This window comes from Lonchura striata, chromosome 28, assembly GCF_050655825.1.
Source record: "Lonchura striata isolate lonStrDom1 chromosome 28, ASM5065582v1, whole genome shotgun sequence".
NCBI classification, from domain to species: domain Eukaryota; kingdom Metazoa; phylum Chordata; class Aves; order Passeriformes; family Estrildidae; genus Lonchura; species Lonchura striata.
Window position 1 is genome coordinate 5,390,792 of NC_140730.1, and position 23,562 is coordinate 5,414,353.

Sequence of the window (23,562 nt, forward strand, 5' to 3'; positions counted from 1 at the left end):
TGGATCTCACCTTGTCCTTGGTAAAAGCTTTGTTGTGGATTTTTGGGTAAACACCGTGAAGAGCTCCATGTGAAAATGAAAACAAAGGGCTCCTGGGGGAGCTCAACATCCTGTGGAGCTGAGGGATGCTTAGGGGTGCCTTGTACTCTGCTAATCCAACTTATTCCTAATTTTTTTTTTATTCCAATCAGTCCTGAACATCATTAAGCTCATCCTGCTTAAACAGGGCCTTAGTCCTGATTTCTACAATACAATTTTGTGGCAGAAAAAGTTAAGGAACTTTGGGATGGTTCATCTGTGGGAATCCAGGGCTTCCCTCTGGCTGCCCTGGAAGGTCTGGGACCCTGGCAGGGGTCAGGAACCCCCCTGGACAGAGCCCCCAGAGACACTGGCTGTGATCTCTGGCCATGGAAAAGAGTTTTCAACCTTACAGGATCAATTACCAGCTCTGAGTGTTTGATATCAGTAATAATTAAGTGTGGCACAGGTGCAAAAGTAAAATTTTAGGAGTCTAGATGAGGGGTCCAAAGATGGAGGAAATTGGGTGTGCCTTGTCCTTTTTCTCCTCCTTCATGCCCTCCATGTCTCACTGTGGTGTTGGCATTTTTCTGTTGGTTCAGGCTGGGGACACACTGTCCAACGTAGGTGACAGATATTGGCACGTTCTTGTAAATCCAGCCCAGGGAGTTTCTGGTATTTAATGTTTGTCACATCCCACTGAGGGCAGAGCCCCACACGCTGCCCTGCAGGACAGAGCTGGGCAGGGCAGCAGAACATGTGAGAGATAAACAGAATAAACAACCTTGGAACAGCACAGACCAATTCTGGCTTCTGCTTTGGCAGCGGGGCAGAAAGACAGAGACTTTCTACAATCTCGGGATCATCAATACCTCATATCCCGACACCATCCATTCCTTGGGACACCTCTTTGCATTCTGCAGGAATCAGTCATGGATGGGGCTGATCCAAAGGGAGGTGTCCCTGCCCACGGGGGAGTTGGAAAGATGGGATTTAAACTTCCTTTCTAACCCAAAGCATTCCATGATTCTGTGGTGCTACAGCCTTTCTTCAAGGCTGGCCCTTGTCCCTGTACCCAACAATTCCAGGATGGGTGGCAGCGAGCTGGGGGATGAAACACAGAGATTTTTCCTCCTGGAAAAGGAGACCTGGCCCCGAGAAGCAGCTGGAAATCCTGCAAAACATCAACACCCTTTGGTGGCACTGGAGCTGGATGGTTCCCAGCCCAGCTGGCAGTGGTGGCACCGCAGATGGAAGGTCCCCAGCTTAACAACATTCTGGCCACTCTGGCACCACGAAGAGCTGATCACTGATCAGAAACAGGGAGGAGAACCAGGCCAGGAGAGGCTTCCTGGGCTCATGAGCCCATCACAAACCACAACTCCCAAGCAGCCCCTCCCAGAGGGCCTTTCTCAGTAGCTCCTGGAAAATCCAAAGAAAGTTTTCCTTACACCTCTGTGACTTCCAGGAGGCTCAGCCTGGCATGACAATGGCTCTGACAGGAGGGGGCAGCTGGGGGGTTGGGCTCTGCTGCCAGGGAACACGGACAGGATGGAGGAAATGGCCTCAAGCTGCTCCAGGAGGAATTTGGAGGACATCAGGAGGAATTTCTCCATGGAAAGGATGCTCAAGGCGTGGCAGGGGCAGCCCAGGCAGGTTTGGAGTGCCCATCCCTGGAGCTGCCCGAGGAAGGCCTGGGGGTGGCACTCAGTGCTCTGGGCTGGGGACAAGGTGGGGATGGGACACAGGATGGACTCATGACCTTGGAGGGCTTTTCCAGCCCTGCTGATTCTGTGATCCTGTGGCAAAGACACTCATGCACAGATTCCCTTTCCCACCAACATCTGCTCAGTGGGAGCTGCTCAAGGAGAAAACTCTGCTCCCCAAGCAACATCTCCCCTAAAACATCCATTTAAATAACGACAGCTCCTCACCACCTCCCTCTGACCCATTCCCTTCCCCAGCAGACCCCTGCCCTGGCACGGAGAAGATCTCAGAGCTCTGTCACTCTTCAGAGCTGCACAGCTTTTGTTTGCTCTCCTTTCCTTTCCTGTGCAACAAGGAAATAGGGTCACATTTCAGAGAAACCCAGACAGCGGTGGTTTGCGAATGCCAGAGCTGTCGCTGGATGCTGCGGCCTCTTCTTTCCCAAAATCGACGTAACCCTCACTCAACAGAGATTATTTCCCCTCTTTTCTCCTTTCCTGCTCCCCAGCTGCTGTAGGGAAGCCCCCAGCGCTGCCAGCAGAGCAGGTAAGAGGCACTTTTTGTTCGCTGCTGTTGTTTTGGGTGGCGGGTGCATCATGGCTGCTTTGTTCCCTGCCCGGTGCCTTTCTGCAGCACCAGGGCGTTCAGAGGGAAGATCCTGTGAAAAGTTGGGGTTAAGATTCCAGATTAATTCCTCATGTGACCTTGGTGCTCCTACTGATCGCTCCATTGGAAAAAAAAACAGGGTTGAGTTGGGGCCATCACGTTCTTTTTGAAGCTGAGGGGGTTTAGACAGGTCAGAAGATGATGAGATGATCCATGTGGTCCAAAACTCCTGGCCAGCCATTCCCTTCCCTGCGTCTCTGGACGTGGCATCAAAACTCTGGAAGTTTCTCTTTAAATTCCCTGCGAGCCTCAGTGGCTCTGGGGGAAAGTTTAGGATCTCAGTTGAGGGAAGGTTTAGGATCTCAGTGACAATGTGGGAAGGTTTAGGATCTCAGCTGAGGGAAGGTTTAGGATCTCAGTGACAATGTGGGAAGGTTTAGGGTTACCTGGATAATGCTCCAAACACTCCAGAAGAACTTCAGAGATTTGCTGCTGGCCATCATAGCAATAAATAGACTGAAATCCAGAGGCAAACTCACTTTTATTTCCTTGGGTTTCTTTGGCATCTCCTCCGTTGCTGCTCGGTGAGTACGGGCACAATTCCAGGTCCCATCAATCCAAACACTGTCTGGGCTGGTGGGGAATAACCTGGGACAAAGGAAACTTGGGTTTGGATCTCAGAAAACCTTTCCTATCCATTAGACTTGGAGTGAACCCCACAGCAACACCAGGGAAAGCCACCCCAGGGAAGAGCTGGGGAAGGGATCAAGCTTCTCGTTGGCTGGGGTTGAACAAAGGAGTCTACAAGGTTGTGCTTCCTGATTTATTTATGATTCTGTTGATTTCAATCCCTCATCCTCCTTTTTCCTCTTGGGAAGAGAAACCAAATTCTCTGAAAAGTTTGCTCATGCTGCTGGGAATAAGATTTCCTAAAGAAACATGGGTGCTGCCACGGCAGGATTTAGAATTCACACATATTAATATACAACTTTCAAAGTTAATTCCCATGAAGGAAGAAGCTTTCTTAGAAGATCTCAGATAATCAGGACAATCCATGCTCTGTAAAGTGCCCAGCTCCACGGAAAGCAGAAATCCTGGGAATACCCAGGTTCCATCCATGATCTAAACCCACCAAAGCAGGCACAGAGAATTTGGCTTGAGCAGCAGAGGTCAGGAAGGACAAAGGTGTCGGTTAAGCCGAGCTTTTCCTCTCACAAACCCCAAGCAGGTGGGACTGGAGGCACAAAAATAAAGAGGCTGAAGGCAAAGAGGTGGCACTGAGAGGATTTTTTTCACCTCTGACAGCATTTGGGGTTGAGTTGGGTAACGAACAGGGAGCAGCTCCTTGTGGGGCAAAGCAGGAAGTTCTGGGAGGGCTGGAAATACTCAAAAGTACAAATAATTGTTATCAGATGATTGAAAAGCTCACACATATTGTCCAGTGCTTGATTTCCTGGGAATCCCTGTGGACTCGTAGGGAGAATTAAGTGGTAACTGTAAATGGATGTGTTGGGAGTTAAAGCCATGGAATCCCCGAATGGTTTGGGTGGGAAAGGACCTCAAAGCCCATCCAGTGCCACCCCTGCCATGGCAGAAAAACCTCCCACTGTCCCAGGCTGCTCCCAGCCCTGTCCAGCCTGGCCTTGGGCACTGCCAGGGATCCAGGGTGGGCACCCTGTGCCAGGGCCTGCCCACCCTGCCAGGGAACAATTCCTGCCCAATCTCCCATCCAGCCCTGCCCTCTGGCACTGGGAGCCATTCCCTGTGTCCTGTCCCTCCATCCTTGTCCCCAGTCCCTCTCCAGCTCTCCTGGAGCCCCTTCAGGCCCTGCCAGGGCCTCTGAGCTCTCCCTGGAGCTTCTCCTCTCCAGGGGAGCACCCCCAGTGTTTAATGCTGGGTAATATAATACAGGTTTAAGTACACACACCTAAAGTGTAAAAAAATAGATAGAATAAATACATTAATATTTACTAGAATTACATATAAGAATAGAATAGAATAGAATAGAATAGAATAGAATATTTAACATAATTAAATATAAACTTGAAGTATAACCCTCGTCCTTAGAGCAGGAATGTGCATTTTTAAACACAGCTTTGATCCCTGAATGTGCTGATTTGGCCTTGTAACATCCCAGAGGTGCTGGGAAAGGCTCTGCTGGGTGTGGAATTGAATGGGCACAGCAGAGAGACCCCAGAACATGGGAGAGATCCCAGGGGAGCACGGGCAGCTTCCACAAACTCCACACAGAGCCAGGAATCAAATTCCAGCCCCACTGAGGATAAAACATGAACCAGCCTGAAATAACTCCATTTTCCCACATCCCATCCGTATCATTGGAACAAAACCCCTTTGCTGTTGTAATGAAGAAGAAACAAAATGCTTTGGGCAGATCTGAGCCTTTATTTCTGCCTCAGAAAGTCTTGTAGTAGAAGCTACAAGATGTATATATACAGCTGTATATATAAAATATAAGCATTATCCTTAGAAAATAGGGATCCAAGCTGCCTGTGAGTGGAGCATTTCCACATCTCTCACATGTTCTGCTGCCCTGCCCAGCTCTGTCCTGCAGGGCAGCGTGTGGGGCTCTGCCCTCAGTGGGATGTTACAAACATTAAATACCAGAAACTCCCTGGGCTGGATTTACAAGAACGTGCCAATATCTGTCACCTACGTTGGACAGTGTGTCCCCAGCCTGAGCCAACAGAAAAATGCCAACACCACAGTGAGACATGGAGGGCATGAAGAAGGAGAAAAAGGACAAGGCACACCCAATTTCCTCCATCTTGTCCCCTTTGAACCCCTAATTTAGAATCCTAAAATTTTAGTTTTGCACCCGTGCCACACTTAATTATTACTGATATCAAACACTCAGAGCCGGTAATTCATCCTGTAAGACTGAAAACTCTTTTCCATGGCCAGAGATCACAGGCAGTGTCTCTGGGGGCTCTGTCCAGGGGGGTTCTGAGCCCTGCCAGGGTCCCAGGGCAGCCAGAGGGAAGCTCTGGATTCCCACACTGGTCCAGCTGGGGGGGAGCAGAACACGAGGGCCCAAAGGTTTTCTGTGGTGCAGAATTAACTCTCTTGTGCTCCTTCTTGTGTCCTTTCCAAGAGGGAAATGCTGGGTTTTACCTGCTCTGGGATGTTCAGCTCTAAGGCCGCCTCAGAGGTGTTTTTCCTGGGTGGAAAAGTGAAGGGAGAGGTGAATAGTGCAGGTGGGAACAGCCTGAGCACGGGCAGTTATTGATTGATGCAGCCTCCCCTTGAGAGCACAGGAAGGACAAACACCAGGAACTCACCAGACCATGGAGAATGAGCTGTTTTTTCACCTCACTCCTGATCACTGAGTTATATAAATATGTCAGAGAATATTTACTGCTGTGCATGGGGAGGGTTTCACTCTCCTTTCACACAAAAACACCACCAAAAATGTCACAAAATTCTTCTGTGCTCAGTGCTTTTCAGTTTTCCACACAAGACTGACAGAACTGGAGATCACATTGGCCCCAGGAAGAAACTGAATGCAGGATTTTCCCTAATGGAACTCAGGATTGAAGGAATTAGATATGGGAAAGTGCTGTGAGCTCATCCCTGTGGGTTTTTCCTGCCTGGGGAGGATTGTTCCCATTTCCTGACCAATGCTCAGGGCCTGCCAAGGCGACTTCCACACTCCCCCTGCCCCACATCCTGATGAATCTTCTTGCTTGGAAATGTTTCTTGATACCCAGACTTCCTTTCCACTGATTCATTTCTTCTGCCTTATCCCCGCTCCATTTTATCAGCACATCCAAACCGGTTTTTCCTCTCTGAAGGAAACTGGTGCTCCTCAGATGCTTCTCCTTTGCTCTCAGATGTTTCCCCATCACTCTTGGCCAACAATTCATGTTTGTCTCCATCCCCCAGGGCTGAGCCCATCAGTCAGCCCAGCCAGGCCCTTCATCTCTTCCACTGCTCTTTCCTGACCTTGTCACATTTCCAACACTTTGAGGCTCAAATCACCCCCCAGAATAACTCATTTCAACCTCACCAACGTGCTGGGATCGTGGGACTGAGCCCCAGGGGTGGGATTTATTTTATTTTTTAATTTTCAAACCACAGGGAATGTTTAGGTCTGATCTGTGTAGACTGAGCTCCTTGTGGTGTGTCTGAGGAGCAGTGAGAGCACCCAGAGCTCCTCCAGCTCTTCCCCACCTGGCAGCGGCTTTCCTTGGTGCCCACAGGAATATTCTGAGTGTAAAGATGAACCCAACACGTTCATTTTGTGGGGCTGGGAGCTTCACCTGAGATTTCAAAGACTGTGACTCACAGACAGCAGAGGAGGTTGATGCCTCAGGTTTGAGCTTTTATAATTTTCAGGTTCTGTGCTGCTTTAGTGTGTGAGTCTGGGCTTCATATTAGGGGATGGTGAGCTCTCTGCACAGAGCAGGGAGACAAAACAATTCCTGCTCCAGCTGGGCACCAAGGACAAATGATCCAAATCTCAGCCCAAGAGCACAAACAACGTGGAATGAAGAGAGAAGAACAAGCAGGATGGGACTGCCTGGGCTGGAGCTGGAATTGGACAATGAACTCCAATGTGCAAATGGAGCAGAACTGATCAAAGTGAGAGCCCCTGTGCCCCTGCACTTATAAAAGTGAGTGCCCATGGCACTGCAGGCACAGAGAATTCGCTTTGGTGTCTCAGCCAACTCCAGAGCTGCATATTTCTGTATTTCTGCATTTCTAACCTGCCCAAAGCCCCTCCAGCAGGGCTACAGGAGGTTTTGTGTCCCTGTTCCAGGCACTCCTGGGGCACAGGAGCTGCTGTGCCCCACTGGAGGGTGAGAATGAAGCAGCTCCAACATCTGCTGCAGATGTTCAGAGGCCACAGCGGTTTGGAACTCCCACCTGGCACTGCCCCAGGCAGAACCCCTTGCCCAGAGGCCGTGGGCACTTTTGGGGCAGCTCAGGGCTCAGGGAAGCCTTTGTGCTGTCCAGGCTGAGGTGACCAAAGTGTGGCACCACCACAGCAGCAGCACAACGAGCTCAGCGCTGGTTTGGGTGGCAGCTGCTGGTTTGGGATGGATGATGGGGAGAGTTCCTTACTCAGATGGTGGGCAGGCCCTGGCACAGGGTGCCCAGAGCAGCTGGGGCTGCCCCTGCATCCCTGGCAGTGCCCAAGGCCAGGCTGGACAGGGTTTGGGGCAGTGGAAGGTGTCTCTGCCATGGCAGGGGTGGGATGAGATGGGATTTGAGGTCCCTCCCAACCCAAAGCATTCCAGGATTCCCTGAGCTCACAGCCTGGGAGGGCCAGACCCAGGGACAGCTCTGCTCCTACAGAAATGGGATTCATGTCCCTTTCGAGGTGGTTTTTGCTGTGTGTGAGCAGCTGCCTTGCTTCTAGACAGCTTTAAGAGCTGGACATTCTGAAATGATTTCCCCTCCCTTATAATTTTAACCCATTCCTTTAAGGTCTCTCCAACCTTCCATGGTTCTGTGACTCCCTGCTCCAATCCTCCTCTCCAGGAGAGACCTGCAGACCTGGGTGGGTGATTCCATGGAGAGCTGTGAACCAGAAATGTCCAAAGTGCCACATCTGCACAGAGAGTGAGAATGCCTTAAAAACCCACCTTGGGCAGCAGGGAGAGGAGAAGGGAGGTGGCTTTGGGCAGAACCATCCGTGTCTGGCAGCACCCAGCACCCAGAGCCAGAGCAGAGGCTCTGCTCAGCAGGGAGATGTCATTCAGGGCAACACAACAACTATTTCAAAGTAAATTAAAGAAGAATTTAATTAAAATGAAAATTTTAGCAAATGGAAGCAAAATTAAATGAGAAGCAAATGAAGGCAGAATTACTGAAGGAAGGAAATGCAGCCACAATAACTTCATGCATTTATCACCTTTATTTCAAACAGCAGAGGCAAGGCAAGAATGCAGCTGCTCATGCAGCAAAGCCACTGTCACTTGTGGTTGGAAATAGAGCTGTGAGCCCCTCCAGCACCTGGAGCAGGGGCAAGGATGGCTCAGTGCTCAGGGCAGCTCAGAACCCTCCCAGCACCTTCAGGAGGACCCAAACCAGTGCAGGTTGGGGTAAATTTATTTCCAGTGCTCTCAAAGCTCTCTGTGTGTCCTTTCTTACACCCTGCTCGAGGCTGTGCTACCTGCAGGAGTAAGGAAGTAGTAAAGTAGCCAAGGAATGGGCTTAGCCAAAATTCCCTCCCATAAATATCTCATTTAATCTTCCTTTGGGGAGTCTGGCACTCCCCAAATCCTCTGCATTGGAGGGGGTCAATCCCCAGGTCCCTGATGCTGTGTATAAGTTGTTATTCCACCAAGAGGTGATGCAGGGGGCCAGGGAGAAGCAAAGGAAAAACCAGAGCCCTTCTCTTCAACTTGTGCACAACTGCTGCAGTGCCCTGTCCTTGGTTCCTGCTCGATCCCAAAACCAGAGGATCTGCAGGATCTCTGGCTGCTCTCCATTTGTTGGCAGCCCCTTGGTGGCAGGGACGAGCTCTGTGCTCCTCCAGCCCTGGAGAAGCTCCTGGCATCATTTGCTGGGAGCCAGGGCTGAGTTCTCAGCCACAGGAGCAGGGGGGACGCAGGCAGGAAATGGGGGGGTTGTGTTTAACTCTGTGCCCCAGCCCCTCATTACAAAGTGTTCAGGATCAATGGCTCTGCAGCCAGGAGTGTTTCCAGTGGCCCCACAAAGGCTCAGCAGGGAGTTTTCACAGCCTGACCAGCTCAGCCCACAGCCAGCAGAGGAGCCCAGGCTGCCTGAGGACAGCACGGTGACTTGGCTTGGCACAGAATTGTGCCAGCAGTGCCACCCTGGGCCCAGCAGCCTCCTGCTCCCTCCTGTGCCCGAGGGAAGCTCACCAGGGACATTTGGCTGGGGAGATCTTCTACAAACCAGGGGCAGCTCCAAGGGCTTCTGTCCTCTCAAGATCTGAGGTATTGATGATTCCCAGATTGCAGAAAGTCTCTGTCAGCCCCCTGCCAAAGAATCAGCCAGAATTGGTCTGTGCTGTTTCAAGGTTGTTTATTCTGTTTATCTCTCACATGTTCTGCTGCCCTGCCCAGCTCTGTCCTGCAGGGCAGCGTGTGGGGCTCTGCCCTCAGTGGGATGTTACAAACATTAAATACCAGAAACTCCCTGGGCTGGATTTACAAGAACATGCCAATATCTGTCACCTACGTTGGACAGTGTGTCCCCAGCCTGAACCAACAGAAAAATGCCAACACCACAGTGAGACATGGAGGGCATGAAGAAGGAGAAAAAGGACAAGGCACACCCAATTTCCTCCATTTTGTCCCCTTTGGACCCCTCATCTAGAATCCTAAAATTTTACTTTTGCACCCATGCCACACTTAATTATTACTGATATCAAACACTCAGAGCTTGTAATTAATCCTGTAAGATTGAAAACTCTTTTCCATGGCCAGAGATCACAGCCAGTGTTTCTGGGGGCTCTGTCCAGGGGGGTTCCTGACCCCTGCCAGGGTCCCAGACCTGCCAGGGCAGCCAGAGGGAAGCTCTGGATTCCCACACTGTCCCTGCTCTGACCTCTTGGTGTCTTGGGCAGCACAAGAGCCCAGCCAGGGCTGCACCCAAAATGAACCAAAATGGTCACAAAATACACAACTGCTCATGGGGCCTCTCACTTTGATCCGTTCTACTCCATTGGCACTTTGGAGTTCATTGTCCAATTCCAGTTCCAGCCCAGGCAGTCCCATCCTGCTTGTTCTTCTCTCTTCATTCCACGTTGTTTGTGCTCTTGGCCTGAGATTTGGATCATTTGTCCTTGGTGAATTGTTTTGTCTCCCTGCTCTGTGCAGAGAGCTCAGCATGCCCTCATGTGAAGCCCAGACCCACCCACTAAAGCAGTACAGATCCTGAAACATAGAAAAACTCAAACCTGAGGCATCAGCCTCCTCTGGTTGCTGTGACCTCACAGAAATTCCTGTCCCAGCCTCTGTGGTGAGGCACCTGAAAGCACCCAGAGGAAGCAGGGTGAGACCAAAAAATCGCTTTCTGGGAACCAAAAAACTGCTTTTTAGCCGTGCCAGCCGTTAGAGGAGTGAGGTGAGCAGGCTCAGAGGTGTTCCCAGCAGCCCCTGTCCCTCCCCTCCCCTGCTCTTGGAGGAAATAACCCTGAGAGAAACCATCCCTGGCACGATCTGAAGGATCTGGTGCCATCTGAGGGCACCAGAGCTGCCTGGCACGGATTTCCCAGGCTCTGCCTTTGGGGAAGGAGGAGCAGCCTCAGCCAGGACAGAGTCAGGACAGGGAGCAGGAGGATCTGAGAGGTGGCAGCAGAGGTGGCACAGGGCAGAGGTAGCACAGGACAGAGGTGGCACAGGGCAGACAGGACAGAGGTGACACGAGGCCGAGGTGACACAAGGCAGAGGTGGCACAGGGCAGAGGTGGCACAAGGCAGAGGTGGCAGCAGAGGTGTCACAGGACAGAGGTGACACGAGGCAGAGGTGGCACAGGACAGAAGTGGCACAGGACAGAGGTGGCACAGGACAGAGGTGGCACAGGGCAGACAGGACAGAGGTGACACAAGGCAGAGGTGGCACAGGGCAGAGGTGGCACAGGGCAGAGGTGACATGAGGCAGAGATGACACAAGGCAGAGGTGGCACAGGGCAGAGGTGGCACAGGACAGAGGTGGCACAGGACAGAGGTGGCAGTGTCAGGAGGGGCTCTGGGAGCAGTGTGACCCCTCCAGCACGCGAGACACGACTGCTCACTTGTAAAAATTCTATTAAACTTCAGCAAACGCTACACAAAAGGCTAAATAAGGAAAAATCCCAGCGCCGGGAGCCCCCTGCCTACGAAAAGCATGCTGTGCCTTTATAGCGTTAGCCTCTCCCAAAGCGTCGGCTGTTAACTCTTTCTCTGCCGGCCATGGGTGCAGAGGATTTCACAGCTTGCGGGATGCCGTGTTGCTGTGCCGCAGCTCCTGGGAACAAGGAACCTCCTCTGAACGTGCTGAGCAGCAAGGCTGCTGGAAAGGGGGAGGGAAAGAGGCCTGTGAGGTGAAATATTCAATAACATTATAGACCCACATTATATAGCTATACAACTAGGGAATTCCCATCTAGTCATCTGTATAGAATAGCTATATATTAATATCGAATTAATACCAATATTTAATAATTGTTTTACATGACATTATATATGATATATGATATGATATGATATGATATGATATGATAATATGATATGATAGATATGATATGATGATATGATATTACATTGCATTGCATTACATTACATTGCATTACATTCTATTATATTATATATTACATAATATAATATAATATAATATAACATAACATAACATAACATAACATAACATAACATAACATAACACATAACATAACATAACATAACATAACATAATATAATATAATATAATATAATATAATATAAATTAATATCTAATATCTATCTATAGCTATACAATAGCTATCTCTTAATTAGATCTTGTATAGATATAGATAGATAGATATTAACATAGAATATGAATATATGACAGATTAATACCCACTATTAATAGATATTACTATTAGTAAGTAATTAAATGAGTGTTACATTGCTTACCTATAGCAAACCCTCACCACGAGCAGTGACCGGTGGCAGTGAACGCTGAGCAGGGCTCAGGGAGCCCGGGCAGCCGGGGCTGAGCTCAGCTCCTGCCTGGGAAGGGACAGCAAAGCCTCCCTGGGCCAGCCCTGCCTGAACCACAGCCTTGCTGAGGGAGGAAAAACCCTTCAATTCCTTTAATGCAATGGGAAACCCAGCACGGGGAAAGCCAGCACCAGCCCTGTCCCCAAGTGCCACATGCTGTGCCCTCCAGGGATGGGCACTCCACTCTTGCCCTGGGTTTAGAGCCCAGAATAGAATATTTAGAATATTCAGCCTGAGCCTCCCCTGGCAGAGCTTGGGGCTCTTTTCCTCTTGTGCCATCACTTTTTACCTGGGAGAAAGGACTGACCCCATCTGTCAGTGTTGAGGAACACAAATAATCCCAGGATGTGATTCCATGCAGGTGCTTTTACTGAGAGCTCTGGGAATCAGGGGTACAGCCCCAAATCTGACCCTGACACGGCTTTTGAGCTGAACGTATTTTATATTCTATCCTTATATAACTTACATATTCATTATTAAACTCATATTGTTCTATTGTATACATTTATATGAGTTTCTCATGATCTTTCTTAGACCCCTGACACAGTTTCTCATGATTATTCTTATGATTAAACAGTAATTATATTTAATTACTAAACAATCATCACATCTAACAATTATATCATCTATCATGTACTAGCTACACAGGTGCAGTTCTAGCAAGGTACAAGTCTTCATGTACCTAGGGTATTTAATTTTTTCAGGGCCTACTAAGCTTAATTTTCCTTTTAACCCGAAATCCCCATGATTTTAAAACCCTTTTACTTCCATCACATCACATCCAGCTGCACCCTTCTGTCAGGAGCAGGGAGAAGGAACCTCCTGAGCCTCCTTTTTTCTGAGACTCATGAGCACCTGAACAGAACCATCCCCTCTTCTTTGGAGCTCCACCAGCACTGGGATGGGGTGGCAGGAGGTGTCTGGAAAGGATTTAGAAGAGGATGGAAGGACATGAGGTGTGTAGAAAGGATTTAGAAGGGGATGGATGTACAGGAGGTGTCTAGAAAGGATTTAGAAGAGGATGGAAGGACATGAGGTGTCTAGAAAGGCTTTAGAAGGGGGTAGAGGGACACTGAGCTCCCCAGGACCAGTTTTTCCCTGGTCCTGCCACTGCCAGGAGCCTTCCCACATCACCAGGTCCCTTCACAGGCCTTGCCAGTGTTGTGGAATTAAATAATTTTCCTTCTGAAAAGGACTCGGGATTGTCTCTGGGGCCAAACAGCTCCCACATTTCAGCTCAGAGGGGGAGGAGGAGATCAGGGAGGATTTCTTCATGGCAAAGGTTGGTGGGCACTGGAAGGGGCTGCCCTGGGAAGCAGTGAAACACCTTGGAGGTGTTCAAGAAACAGCTGGACGTGGCACTGAGTGCTGGGGTTTAGGTGTTGGGTCAGAGGTTGGATTTAACCCTGGTCTTTTCCACCCTTGGTGATATTTTGTGGAGCATTTTTTCATCATAGGGCACTGAGGACTCAGCTTGTTCAAGGCCAGCAAGAGCAGAGTGGGAATCGGGGAGGTTTTCCTGTGGATTTTCTGTAAACTCACCCGTTTTGGGCTGCTGTGAGTCAGTGAGCTCTGATCCTTATCTGCACACAGCCCGTGTTTCTGAGCACAAACACAGCCTGCCTCTCACAACTCCCACACAGCCCAAGTGTTAATCAAGAGCTGAGCAGCTTTGGCTTTAATTAGCAGCCAGCAGGGAGGGCAGAACAGCAGCTCCAGCCAGGAATGTGAGTGCTCCTAAATGCTGGGAAGAGCTGCCATGGAGTGCATAAATAATTAAACATTAGTAATTAGAAGAATGCAGCCAGGTCAAGGCAAAGTGAAGTTTTTCAGGTTTTTTCTTTGAACTAAGGAACATTGCATTGGATCAAAGTTATTGCAAGTTAAATCAAAATTATTTCAAGTTTTCTGTTTAAGATTTAAAAAAATCTTATTTTTAAAGATTACAATTTTATTAAAATTTTATTTTTTTTAAGATTAATTTTTTTTAAGATTAAGATATTTAAGATTTTAAAAAAACCACCAACCCCAGGAATCCTCCAGGAACTCCTCAGTTCCTCCTCTTGCACAGTCCTGGGATGAACGATCTGCAAAGGCCACTTGGACACTGCAGGTGTTTTCCAGCCTTTTTCTTATCTTCAACCACAAGTCAGAAACAAGAGAATGAAATGCAGGGAAGGGTTGGGGACAGGCAAGAGGTGCTTGGCTGTGCCCATCGCCTCTGCAGCAAACAGCACCAGAACAAAGTGCATTTATTCTGGCATTAAACGCAGGTGGGTCCAGGCAAGGCACCACCAGAAGCAGCTTTGTGGCCATTTGGCATCAGGAGGGGACAAGGAGGCAGCAGAGGCTGGGGCAGCTCAGGGCAGAGCTGGTGCCCCACACCCACCCCTGCCTCTGCCTGTGCTGCTGCTGCAGGATGGGCAGTCCCAAACCTGCTCCGTGCCCTGCCCATCAGGAATGACCCAAACAATCCCAAATCCATCCTATCCCCTGCCCATCAGGAATGACCCAAACAATCCCAAAATCCATCCTATCCCCTGTCCATCAGGAATGACCCAGAACAATCCCAAATCCATCCTGTCCCCTGCCCATCAGGAATGACCCAAACAATCCCAAATCCATCCTGTCCCCTGCCCATCAGGAATGATCCCAGAGCAATCCCAACCCTGGCTGTGCCCCTGCCCATCAGCAATCCCAAACCCTGCCTGTGCCCCTGTCCATCAGGAACCCACTCTGGAGCAATTCCAAACCTGCTCCCATCCCCGTTCCCATCAGAACCCACCCCAAAGCCTCTCCATAGGACAGCCCAGCCCTGAGGAGCAGCAGAAGGAACCCCAGGAGCAGTTCAGAGCCCCCAGGGCCCATCCCAGGCTGAATTCCCCTCTCAGCCATCCCCAGGCACATTTTCCTGGCACTTCCTTTGAGCTGCCTCTCCTCCCCTTCCCCAGTTAAACTCCATTTAGGGAATTGTTAAAACTACCCCACATTGGCAACACACCACTCCAAACTACACCACCCCCAAAGGACAGAAACCCCCTCAGATCCCCCTTTTTACCTCTCCAGGCTGATTTCTCATCACAATTCCCATCCTTCAGCCCTTCCCCACCTGCTCCCCTCCAGGCAAGTCCCAACCACCCTATTGTGGCTGTGTTATCAGGGATTATTTGTGGTGTGTGGGATTATTGCTGCCAGGACCAGGAGACACAAAACGTGGTCCTAAGAGGATGCTGAGCCTTGCCAGTGCTGCCTCCAGTTTCACCAGTACAACCCCCTGCCCTCGGGAGCTGGTCTGGATTTGCACCAAGTGTTCTGGGAAATTATAAAATCAAACCAGTTCCTGTTCGTGTCTGATCTGAGTAAAAATGAGTGGCCAGCTATAAATAGATCTGATCGAGTGACATCTCCAGGGCTTCCTGCCTGCCTTTCCTGTGGCGTGGGGCACAGATCTGACTGATTTCATGTGGCAGTTGTTTTTTTGGGTGCATCTTGACGTCATCACACCAACTTGCCAACGTGGCCATCACCAGAGGAGCCCTGGGCTTCCAGCCCTGCTCCCTGTGCCCAGCCTGTGGGACCACCCAAACCCAGGGGAACACCCAGCAGCTGCAGCCCCAGGGACACAGATTAAACTGGAAAAACGAGATCCTGTTAATTGAAATAAATAACAGTGGAGGGTCCCTTGCACAGGTTCTTTCAGGTGTTGGTCCATGAAATTTGTTCTCATTTTTGGCTGCATTTGGCAGCGTGGGAGAACAAAGTTGAAGGAGGTTTGTGCAGGTCTGTTGAGGTTGTTCAGGGTTGCTCAGGTCCATGCAGAGGTGGTGCCAAGGAACAGAGTTTGGAACAGGAATTAGAGGAGACCCTGAGCTGGTGTGTGGGCAATAAAACCAGCCAGGACAAATATTTAAAACTAAGAGCTTTAGAGGGATTATAAATCTTCCTGTTCCAATCTGCTCTCAGGCTTCAGGGGGTGACTTTCCCTCATGTCTCAGGACTGGGAAGGTTTTTCTCAGCAATTTCCTACCAGGGTTGATCTGTGGCAGCAAGGCTTGGGTGGCACCACCTGACCCAACCTCTGAGCCCTGGGTTCCTCTCCTGTCTCAGTGAGGGTTTCTTCACTTCCAGCTCTGTGGTTGGAGAGGAAAAACAGCCTGTTTGTAACAGAGCATCCTGTGTGGGCAGCTGGAAATTCTGTGAGGGCTCACATGTCATCAGTAACTTCTGCCCTCTCATTTTCACCTGGCTGAGCTAATGACAAAGGTGCTCCACTTGCTCTGATGTTCTGCTCCTGGACTTTCCAGAGAAGGGATTCAGCAGCTTTGGGTGCAGCTGTCATGGCTGTTTATCCCAGGGCAAAGCAGCAGCTCACAAAGGAGGCCATCGCCGTCCCTCTGCCCACTCAGTATTTCCTGTTCCTCATGAACGTGACTCACGAACCTGATTGCAGCTGAACCCAAGAGCTGCAGTCCTCACTGCTCACCTCCTTCAGCCCATCTTCCTGTGAGCTGGGAGCAGGCTGAGCTTTGGCAGAGCTGGCAGCCAACTGGTCTCAGGAGCTGAACCAGCTCTGGGAACCAGCTCTGGGAACCAGTCTGGGCTTTGATGTCTGGAGGCATCACAGGATTAGGATGCTTTTCTTTGGTCCCAAGCACCAACCCCAGCTTGGGTTTGAGCCTCAGGGTGTTCCCATTCACCTCCACGTTCCAGATTGGAACCAGTGCCAAGACCCCACTTTGCTCCATTTGGTGAATTTGGGCCTTCACAATTTGGGCTGATTTGTGCTTGGGATGTTTTCTGCTGGTCCCTCACCCTGGCTGTGAACCACTGATGCTTCCTGTTGTGGTTTCCTGCCTCAGCTGAGACGCCTCCTCTCTGCTCTCCCTTCCTGTTCTCATCAGGGCCATTTCAGAGCTTCATGGGGACAACAAATAGGTAGAGGAGGCTCTGGTTGCCATAAATCCAGCTCCTGGCAGGCCTTTGCTGCTGAGGGCTGAGCAGGGCAGCGTGCACGGGGCAGGACAGTTCCTCCGGAGCCTTTCCAACACAGAGATCCAGCCAAGCCCTTCCCAGCTCCAGTGATGCCAGGGGATGGCAGGAGGGCCCTGTGCTGCTGGGAGGGATGAACCAGGCTGGCATGAGCCAGAGCAGGGCTGGCCACCAGGGCAGGGCTGACCACATGCCCAGGCACAGCTCTGGCCACTGCCTGCGAGCAGAGGCCACAGCACTGGGCTCAGCCCGTGGGGAAACAACTTTTCCCACCATGTCCAGAAGAGTCAAATTGGGAAGAATCAGAGAAAATACCCAGTGTGCTGCCCCAAAATCTGGTGTTTTTTTGCTCCTCACAAGAACGACGCGTTTGCCGGAGGTGCAGGTGGAGAAAATCTCCCTGACCTTTTTGGGTCATCGTCTGCACAGGAGCAACCCCGAAGTTCAGGCTCCAGGGAACAAATGAGACCCTTTGGTCACGATAATGTTTCCACTGATTATAGCAAACTGGGCTCTGTCAACACCTCCTGGGTGGGATTTTCAATGATTCAAGATAGAGATACAAGCCCTGCACAGAGACAAGCCCTAAAGCTCTTCGGCACCAGGGGCTCTGCAGAGACTTGGTCAACAAAGGGCCCTCTCTGCCAAAGAGATTGGAGCACCAGGAACCAGCCAGAGCCAGGTACTGTAGGGGAAAAATTCCACAGATTGCTTAAAAAACAATTTAAGGAAGGTTTCTTCTTGTTCCTGCTGACTGATTGTTGTAGTCTGCCCAGAAGCACTTGGATTTCTCTCCTTTCGCTGTGCTTGGTGCAGTTGTTTATCTAAATGTTGTTTTAGATGTTTCATATCCACCTTGTGTTTTAAACTCAATGCATTGAAGGTTTTGGCCTTCTAGACCTCCATGGCAAAGCTCATTTATTCAGAGAAGCCAAAGAATTTCCTTTTATTGTGAACAGGGCTGGAGAGAAAATGGTAGGAAGTCAAGGCTAAAAATGTCAGGATGGATTTAAGGAGCACATTTTTAATAGTGAAAGTAATCAAGGACTGGAGGAACTCACTGTAGGATTTGAGGCATTCTCTCTTGCTTGGAATCTTTAAATCAGGTTCAGGTGGTTTCTCTGTTCTTTGGCATCTCTAAATCAAGATCCAGTGGATTTTCTGTTGCTTGGGCTCTTTAAATCAAGATCAGGTGGATTTTTATTTGCACTTCCCTGCTCCAGTAAGGGCAGAATAGAGGAATGTGGGATGCTGTGAGTTTGAAACAACCCCATAGAGAGCCAGCAGGAGAACCTCTAGACAGGGAAGTCTGAACTCAAATAAAACTATTTTGCAAAATGATGCTTCAGGGATGAATTTTCCCAGTCAGGCCGGGCCCCAGCAGTGTGCTGTCACGGCGGGCCTTGTTCAGAATGCTGTGACCTTCCTGAAGAAGTGTCTTGAAAAAGACACCTCGGGGGCACAGGCACATCTGTGCTCACGCTGGGTGATCCCAGCTCTTCTGTGATCCGGGTGATGCAGAGGGAGAGATGGGGTTTTTGTGTGGGCTCCAAAGAGAACCGGAGAACCTTCATCGAGCTTCTTCCCCAAAGGAATCCAGGGACAAAGAGCCACTCAGGCAGGGAGAAACAGGGGTTTATATAAGGATCTTGAGAGGTGGGACAGAACACCAGGGCCAATGGGATGAGGGCACAGGGGTGGAGCGAGGCAGAAGAGCCAATGGGATACATGGAATCTGCATGTCGCAGCAAGGCATGCTGGGAGAAGCCTTTTTCCTCACCCTAACAAGGGTGGGTACAGCTATGGGGGGTTTTTCCCTCCAGGGGAGGGTTACCATCTGACGTTCCTCCTCTCTCTCAGCCCCTAAATGATCAGTCTAGCCCAGAGATACGAGGCCTTGAGGGGAGGAACATCAGGAGATGGGCAAAGATTCCCAAAAGAGGCTCTCACCCTGATGTAGTTGTCCAGCTCTTTATTGCATGGTCCGAGGGGAAGAGCGAGGGAAAGAGACCAGACAGGAAGGGGCATCGCCTTCCGAACAGGAAGGGTCAGGGGTTTATCCAGGCTCTGGACAGGGAGGGCTCTTTTGGCTCTCCACCAACCCTGTTGGGGCTGGAAGGAGGGGTCCAGGCTTATCTTGATCCAAGTCACAGGGGTCCCGGGGAATGGGGGAAAACATGGCCTCAGCGCAATGTAACGCCCAACTTGTTCCCTGTTGGGCCAGCAGCCTCCAGAGCGCGTGAGCCACCGCGGCGAGCAAGGCCGGGGAGATGCCGGACGCCGCCGCCCACCTGCCCTTCTACTACGGCAGCATCGCGCGCTCGGAGGCCGAGGAGCACCTGAAGCTGGGGGGGATGGCGGACGGGCTGTTCCTGCTGCGGCAGTGCCTGCGCAGCCTGGGCGGCTACGTGCTGTCCATGGTGTGCGACCTGCAGTTCTACCACTACCCCATCGAGCGCCAGCTCAACGGCACCTACGCCATCCTGGGGGGCAAGGCCCACTGCGGCCCCGAGGAGCTCTGCGAGTTCTACTCCAAGGATGCTGACGGGCTCTGCTGCCCCCTGCGCAAGCCCTGCAACCGCCCCAGCGGGGTGGAGCCCCAGCCCGGCGTCTTCGACAGCATGAGGGACAACATGGTGCGGGAGTACGTGCGGCAGACGTGGAAACTGGAGGTACTATGGCTTTCTGGAGTGGATTCTTTTTGTTTGCTTTTCGTTTTTTGCTTCTCTTTTATTTTGCCAGGGTCAGGATTAATTGTGCAAGGCAGTAATTCTTGTTTGGACTCAGATGTTTATTAGTACTTATCTATGTTTCAGTCTCACAAACCCTGAGTTTTGCAGCACTTCACTCTAACAACCTACAAAATGGAGCCCCATCGCTCTCTCTACAAGGCCTTTTAAGGATAAACTGTTCAATTAAGAAATGACACCTAAATTATTTTTACTTTTAACCCAATAACCAACCACCCATGGCCCACAATAATTTTTATCCAGTTACACAAAACCACCCAAACCCATGGAGAAGAAGGAGAAGGACCAGTCTCCACCCTAAAACCCCCATCTTGTTTTAAATATATTGCTGTATTCTAAACCCTTCAACTCTAAGTTTGTCACCCTGTGATATTCCACACTTCAATTCAGACTCCACACCCACAATCCCAGTTCTGTCATTCCATTTTGGAAGCTTCTCCACTGGCTCAGGTCAATGCAGTGTTCTCCTGGGGGTCAGTGCCTGTCAGCACAGAAAGGCTGAAATTCTCAGTGACCAGGATTCCAACAGGGTGGAAAGCCGTGACCCCTCTGGCATTGTTGTGTCCCGTTTGCAGCACAGCAGAGTGAGGTTCTTCTCCTTGGAAGGTGCTGGTGCTGTGAAGGGTTTGAATCCTGCTCTTTCCCAGTTTCTTTTCCGCACACTGGTCTAAACATCTTCCCAAGCCTTCAGACCCATCCTTGGAACAGCTGGAGCTCACTTTGCTGGCCTTCCTCCAAGTGTCCTTCTCCTCTGCAGCCCATGGGATGCTCCCTTAGACCAGAGCGCTGATCCCAAAAGGCAACAACCCATCCCAAACCCCAACAAACCCATCTCAGAACTAAACAACTTATTCCAAACCCCAACAAACCCATCCCAGACCCCAAGAAACCCATCCCAGAACTAAACAAACCCATCCCAAACCCTAACAAACCCACAAACCCCAACAAACCCATCCCAAAACTAAACAAACCCATCCTAAACCCCAATAAACCCATCCCAGAACTAAACAAACCCATCCCAGAACTAAACAAACCCATCCCAAAACTCAACCATGGAGCTCCAGAGGCACATAAAAACATGACCCCCATGCCATGGATGTGTCCCTAGTGCTGCTGGCAGCATAATCTCCATCCCAATCCTGTGACTGGCTCAGTTGGTCAGAACATGGTGCTAATAATGCCGAGGTTTTGGGCTCCATCCCCATATGGGCCCATTTACTTAATAATTGGACTCGATGTTCCTTGTGGGTCCCTTCCAACTCAGAATATTCTGTGATTTCTGGGAATATCTCTCCATATGAGAGGCACCTGTGCCTCCAAACATTGTGCTGAAGATGAAATGAAACCAGATTTAGGCTTCTGCTCTGATTTTTTTCACTCTTTGGAGTGGAATTTTTGCCTCTCTGGAGGGTTTTTTTTTGCCAGTGAAGGTTTTACCTATGAGACCAGGGTAGGGGTGCTGGATCAGGTCTGTGTGTTATTTAAATTTAAAAATAGCCCCTAACAGGTTCCTGCATTTTATTGCAGACTGGAATATCTACAATATATACATAAATCAAAAATCTAAATGGTCCCACAGGCAGCCATGGATTTAATTTCTTTCTGCCTGCTGCTACCTTGGCTTCTCAGACACTTCCAGGGGTCATTTTGTTGTTTCCTTGGAAGGGGCTGCAAAGGGAGGTTTGGAGTCCCCATCCCTGGAGGTGTCCAAAGAATTCCTGGATGTGGCACTCAGTGCTCTGGGCTGGGGACAAGGTGGGGATGGGGCACAGCTTGGCCTTGATGACCTTGGAGGTCTTTACCAACCTAAATAATTCTGGGATTCTATATTTTCTTTTAAATCCTTGGAGAAATACGGCTCAGGCAGTGTCCTTATGGAGCCTTTCTAAATTTGGCCTATTTACACCAACGTGTTTGACAGAATGAGGTATTATATAGGGTGAATGAGGTGCTCTGTAGGGTTTCTATAGCTGAATGAGGCGTTCTCTGCTAAAATGAGGAATTTTGTGGCAGAATTCTCTCCCAGACTGGGGGATTCTGTAGGCTTTCCCCTAGAGCAGATCTGTGGCCACCTGCAGAGAGCACAAAGGACATCGCCACCTCCTGGCAAAGGGACAGTGAGGGTCTGACACCCTCAGCCTGGGGAGAGGAACTCAGGGTCCCTCCCCCGTGATCGCCAAACTGCACCGACCCTGCCAAGTCCTGGTGAGCAGCCAGGAGGGCAGGGGCACCAGAAAGGTCGTGCCCTCAAAAAAATCATGGAGTGATGGAATATCCTGAGCTGGGAGGGACCCCCAGGGATCATCAGCCCAGCCCCTGTCCCTGCCCAGACCCCCCAACAGCCCCACCCTGAGCAGCCCTGAGAGCGCTGTCCAAACGCTCCTGCAGCTCTGGCAGCCTCGGGGCCGGGACCATTCCCTGGGGAGCCTGGGCAGTGCCAGCACCCTCGGGGGGAAGAACCTTTCCCTGAGCTCCATGCCAAGGCCTGGCACAGCTCCAGCCCTCGCTGGGCTCCAGGAGCTGTCCCAGAGCAGAGCTCAGCCCCTGCCCCTCTGCCTCCCCTCGGGAGGAGCTGCAGCCCCGAGGAGCCTCCCCTCATCTCCTGTGCTCCAGCTGAACGAGCCAAGTGCCCTCAGCCGCTCCTCAGACCTTCCCCAGCTCCGTGTCCCTCCTTGGGACACTCTCCAACAGCTTTGGCTCCTTCTGACCTTGTGGTGCCCAAAGTGCCCCCAGCACTGGAGCTGAGGCTGCACCAGTGCAGAGCAGAGTGGGACAATCCCTCCCTGGCCTGCTGCCCCCAGGACAGGGCGGCCCTTTGGGCTGCCAGGACACAGATCCAACTTGCCACCAGCCTGAAACACGAGGCTGAATGACATCCCACAAGCCCAGCATTAAGATTCCCCACATAAACATGTTGCCTTCCCTCTTCCCTCACCAAAGTCAAAGGACTTCAGCTGGGTTTTAAGGATTAGGTCAGTTGAGACAAGCCAGGAATTCTACTCTGCAGCAGAACAGGATTCAGCCGCTGTTGGGTCTTGAGACGTTCCAAGTTTCCTGTGTGATGTGCCCCAAAAGAGCTGTGCTGAAGCCCTCAGCAGAGCAGCTGGATGGCAGCAGGTCTCTTCTCCTGCTCTTTCCCAGGGGGATGCCCTGGAACAGGCCATCATCAGCCAGGCTCCCCAGGTGGAGAAGCTGGTGGCCACCACAGCCCACGAGAGGATGCCCTGGTACCACGGCAATATCAGCCGGGAGGAAGCGGAACGGAGGCTCTACGCGGGGGCACAGCCCGATGGGAAATTCCTGTGAGTACCCAAATCCCTGGAGTTTTGACCATTTCCCACCCCCACTGCCCTGCTGGGACTGGTTTCATGTGACAGAGAAGGTGCAGCTGAATTTTCTCAGAGTGGTTACAGGTATTTCAAAGCCCCAAATCTGTTCTTCCTCACATGGGGCACCATTGTGTGGATTCTTTGGATATTTTTTCTGTTAAGGTTTGGATTAAGTGTCTGAGAAGGTTTTTTTTTGTTTAGATGCTTATTAGTTCTTATCTATGTCATAAATTCATAGACTGTGAGTTTTATAGTACTTGAACAAGCTAAAAAATGGAGCTGTATCTCTCTGTCTACAAGGCCTTTTAAGGATAAACTGTCCAATTAAGAAAATACACCTACATTATTTTTACTTTTAACTTAATAACTACTCATGATTTGTAATGTAGACTTTTTTATTTAATTACATGATACTACTCAAACTCATGAAGAAGAAAGTGAAGAAGAAGGTAAAGAAGAAGGATTAGCTTCTGCTTTAAAACTTCTATTT

At 50.3% G+C, this 23,562-nt stretch overlaps 1 protein-coding gene across 2 annotated transcripts in view; it reads left to right on the forward strand.

Moving 5' to 3' along the window:
• Window positions 1-2,111: 2,111 nt before the first annotated feature.
• ZAP70 (zeta chain of T cell receptor associated protein kinase 70) overlaps window positions 2,112-23,562 on the forward strand; it is a 35,326-nt gene continuing 13,875 nt past the window's right edge. Inside the window, exons 1-3 of one of the 2 annotated variants that reach the window (XM_085562555.1) lie at window positions 2,112-2,271; window positions 19,218-19,665; window positions 22,885-23,045. In XM_085562555.1, coding sequence (XP_085418681.1) covers window positions 19,264-19,665; window positions 22,885-23,045 — 563 coding nt within the window. In that variant the 5' untranslated portion in view covers window positions 2,112-2,271; window positions 19,218-19,263. The remainder of the gene's footprint in view (window positions 2,272-19,217; window positions 19,666-22,884; window positions 23,046-23,562) is intronic. The other variant, XM_021544303.2, reaches the window with a different exon arrangement.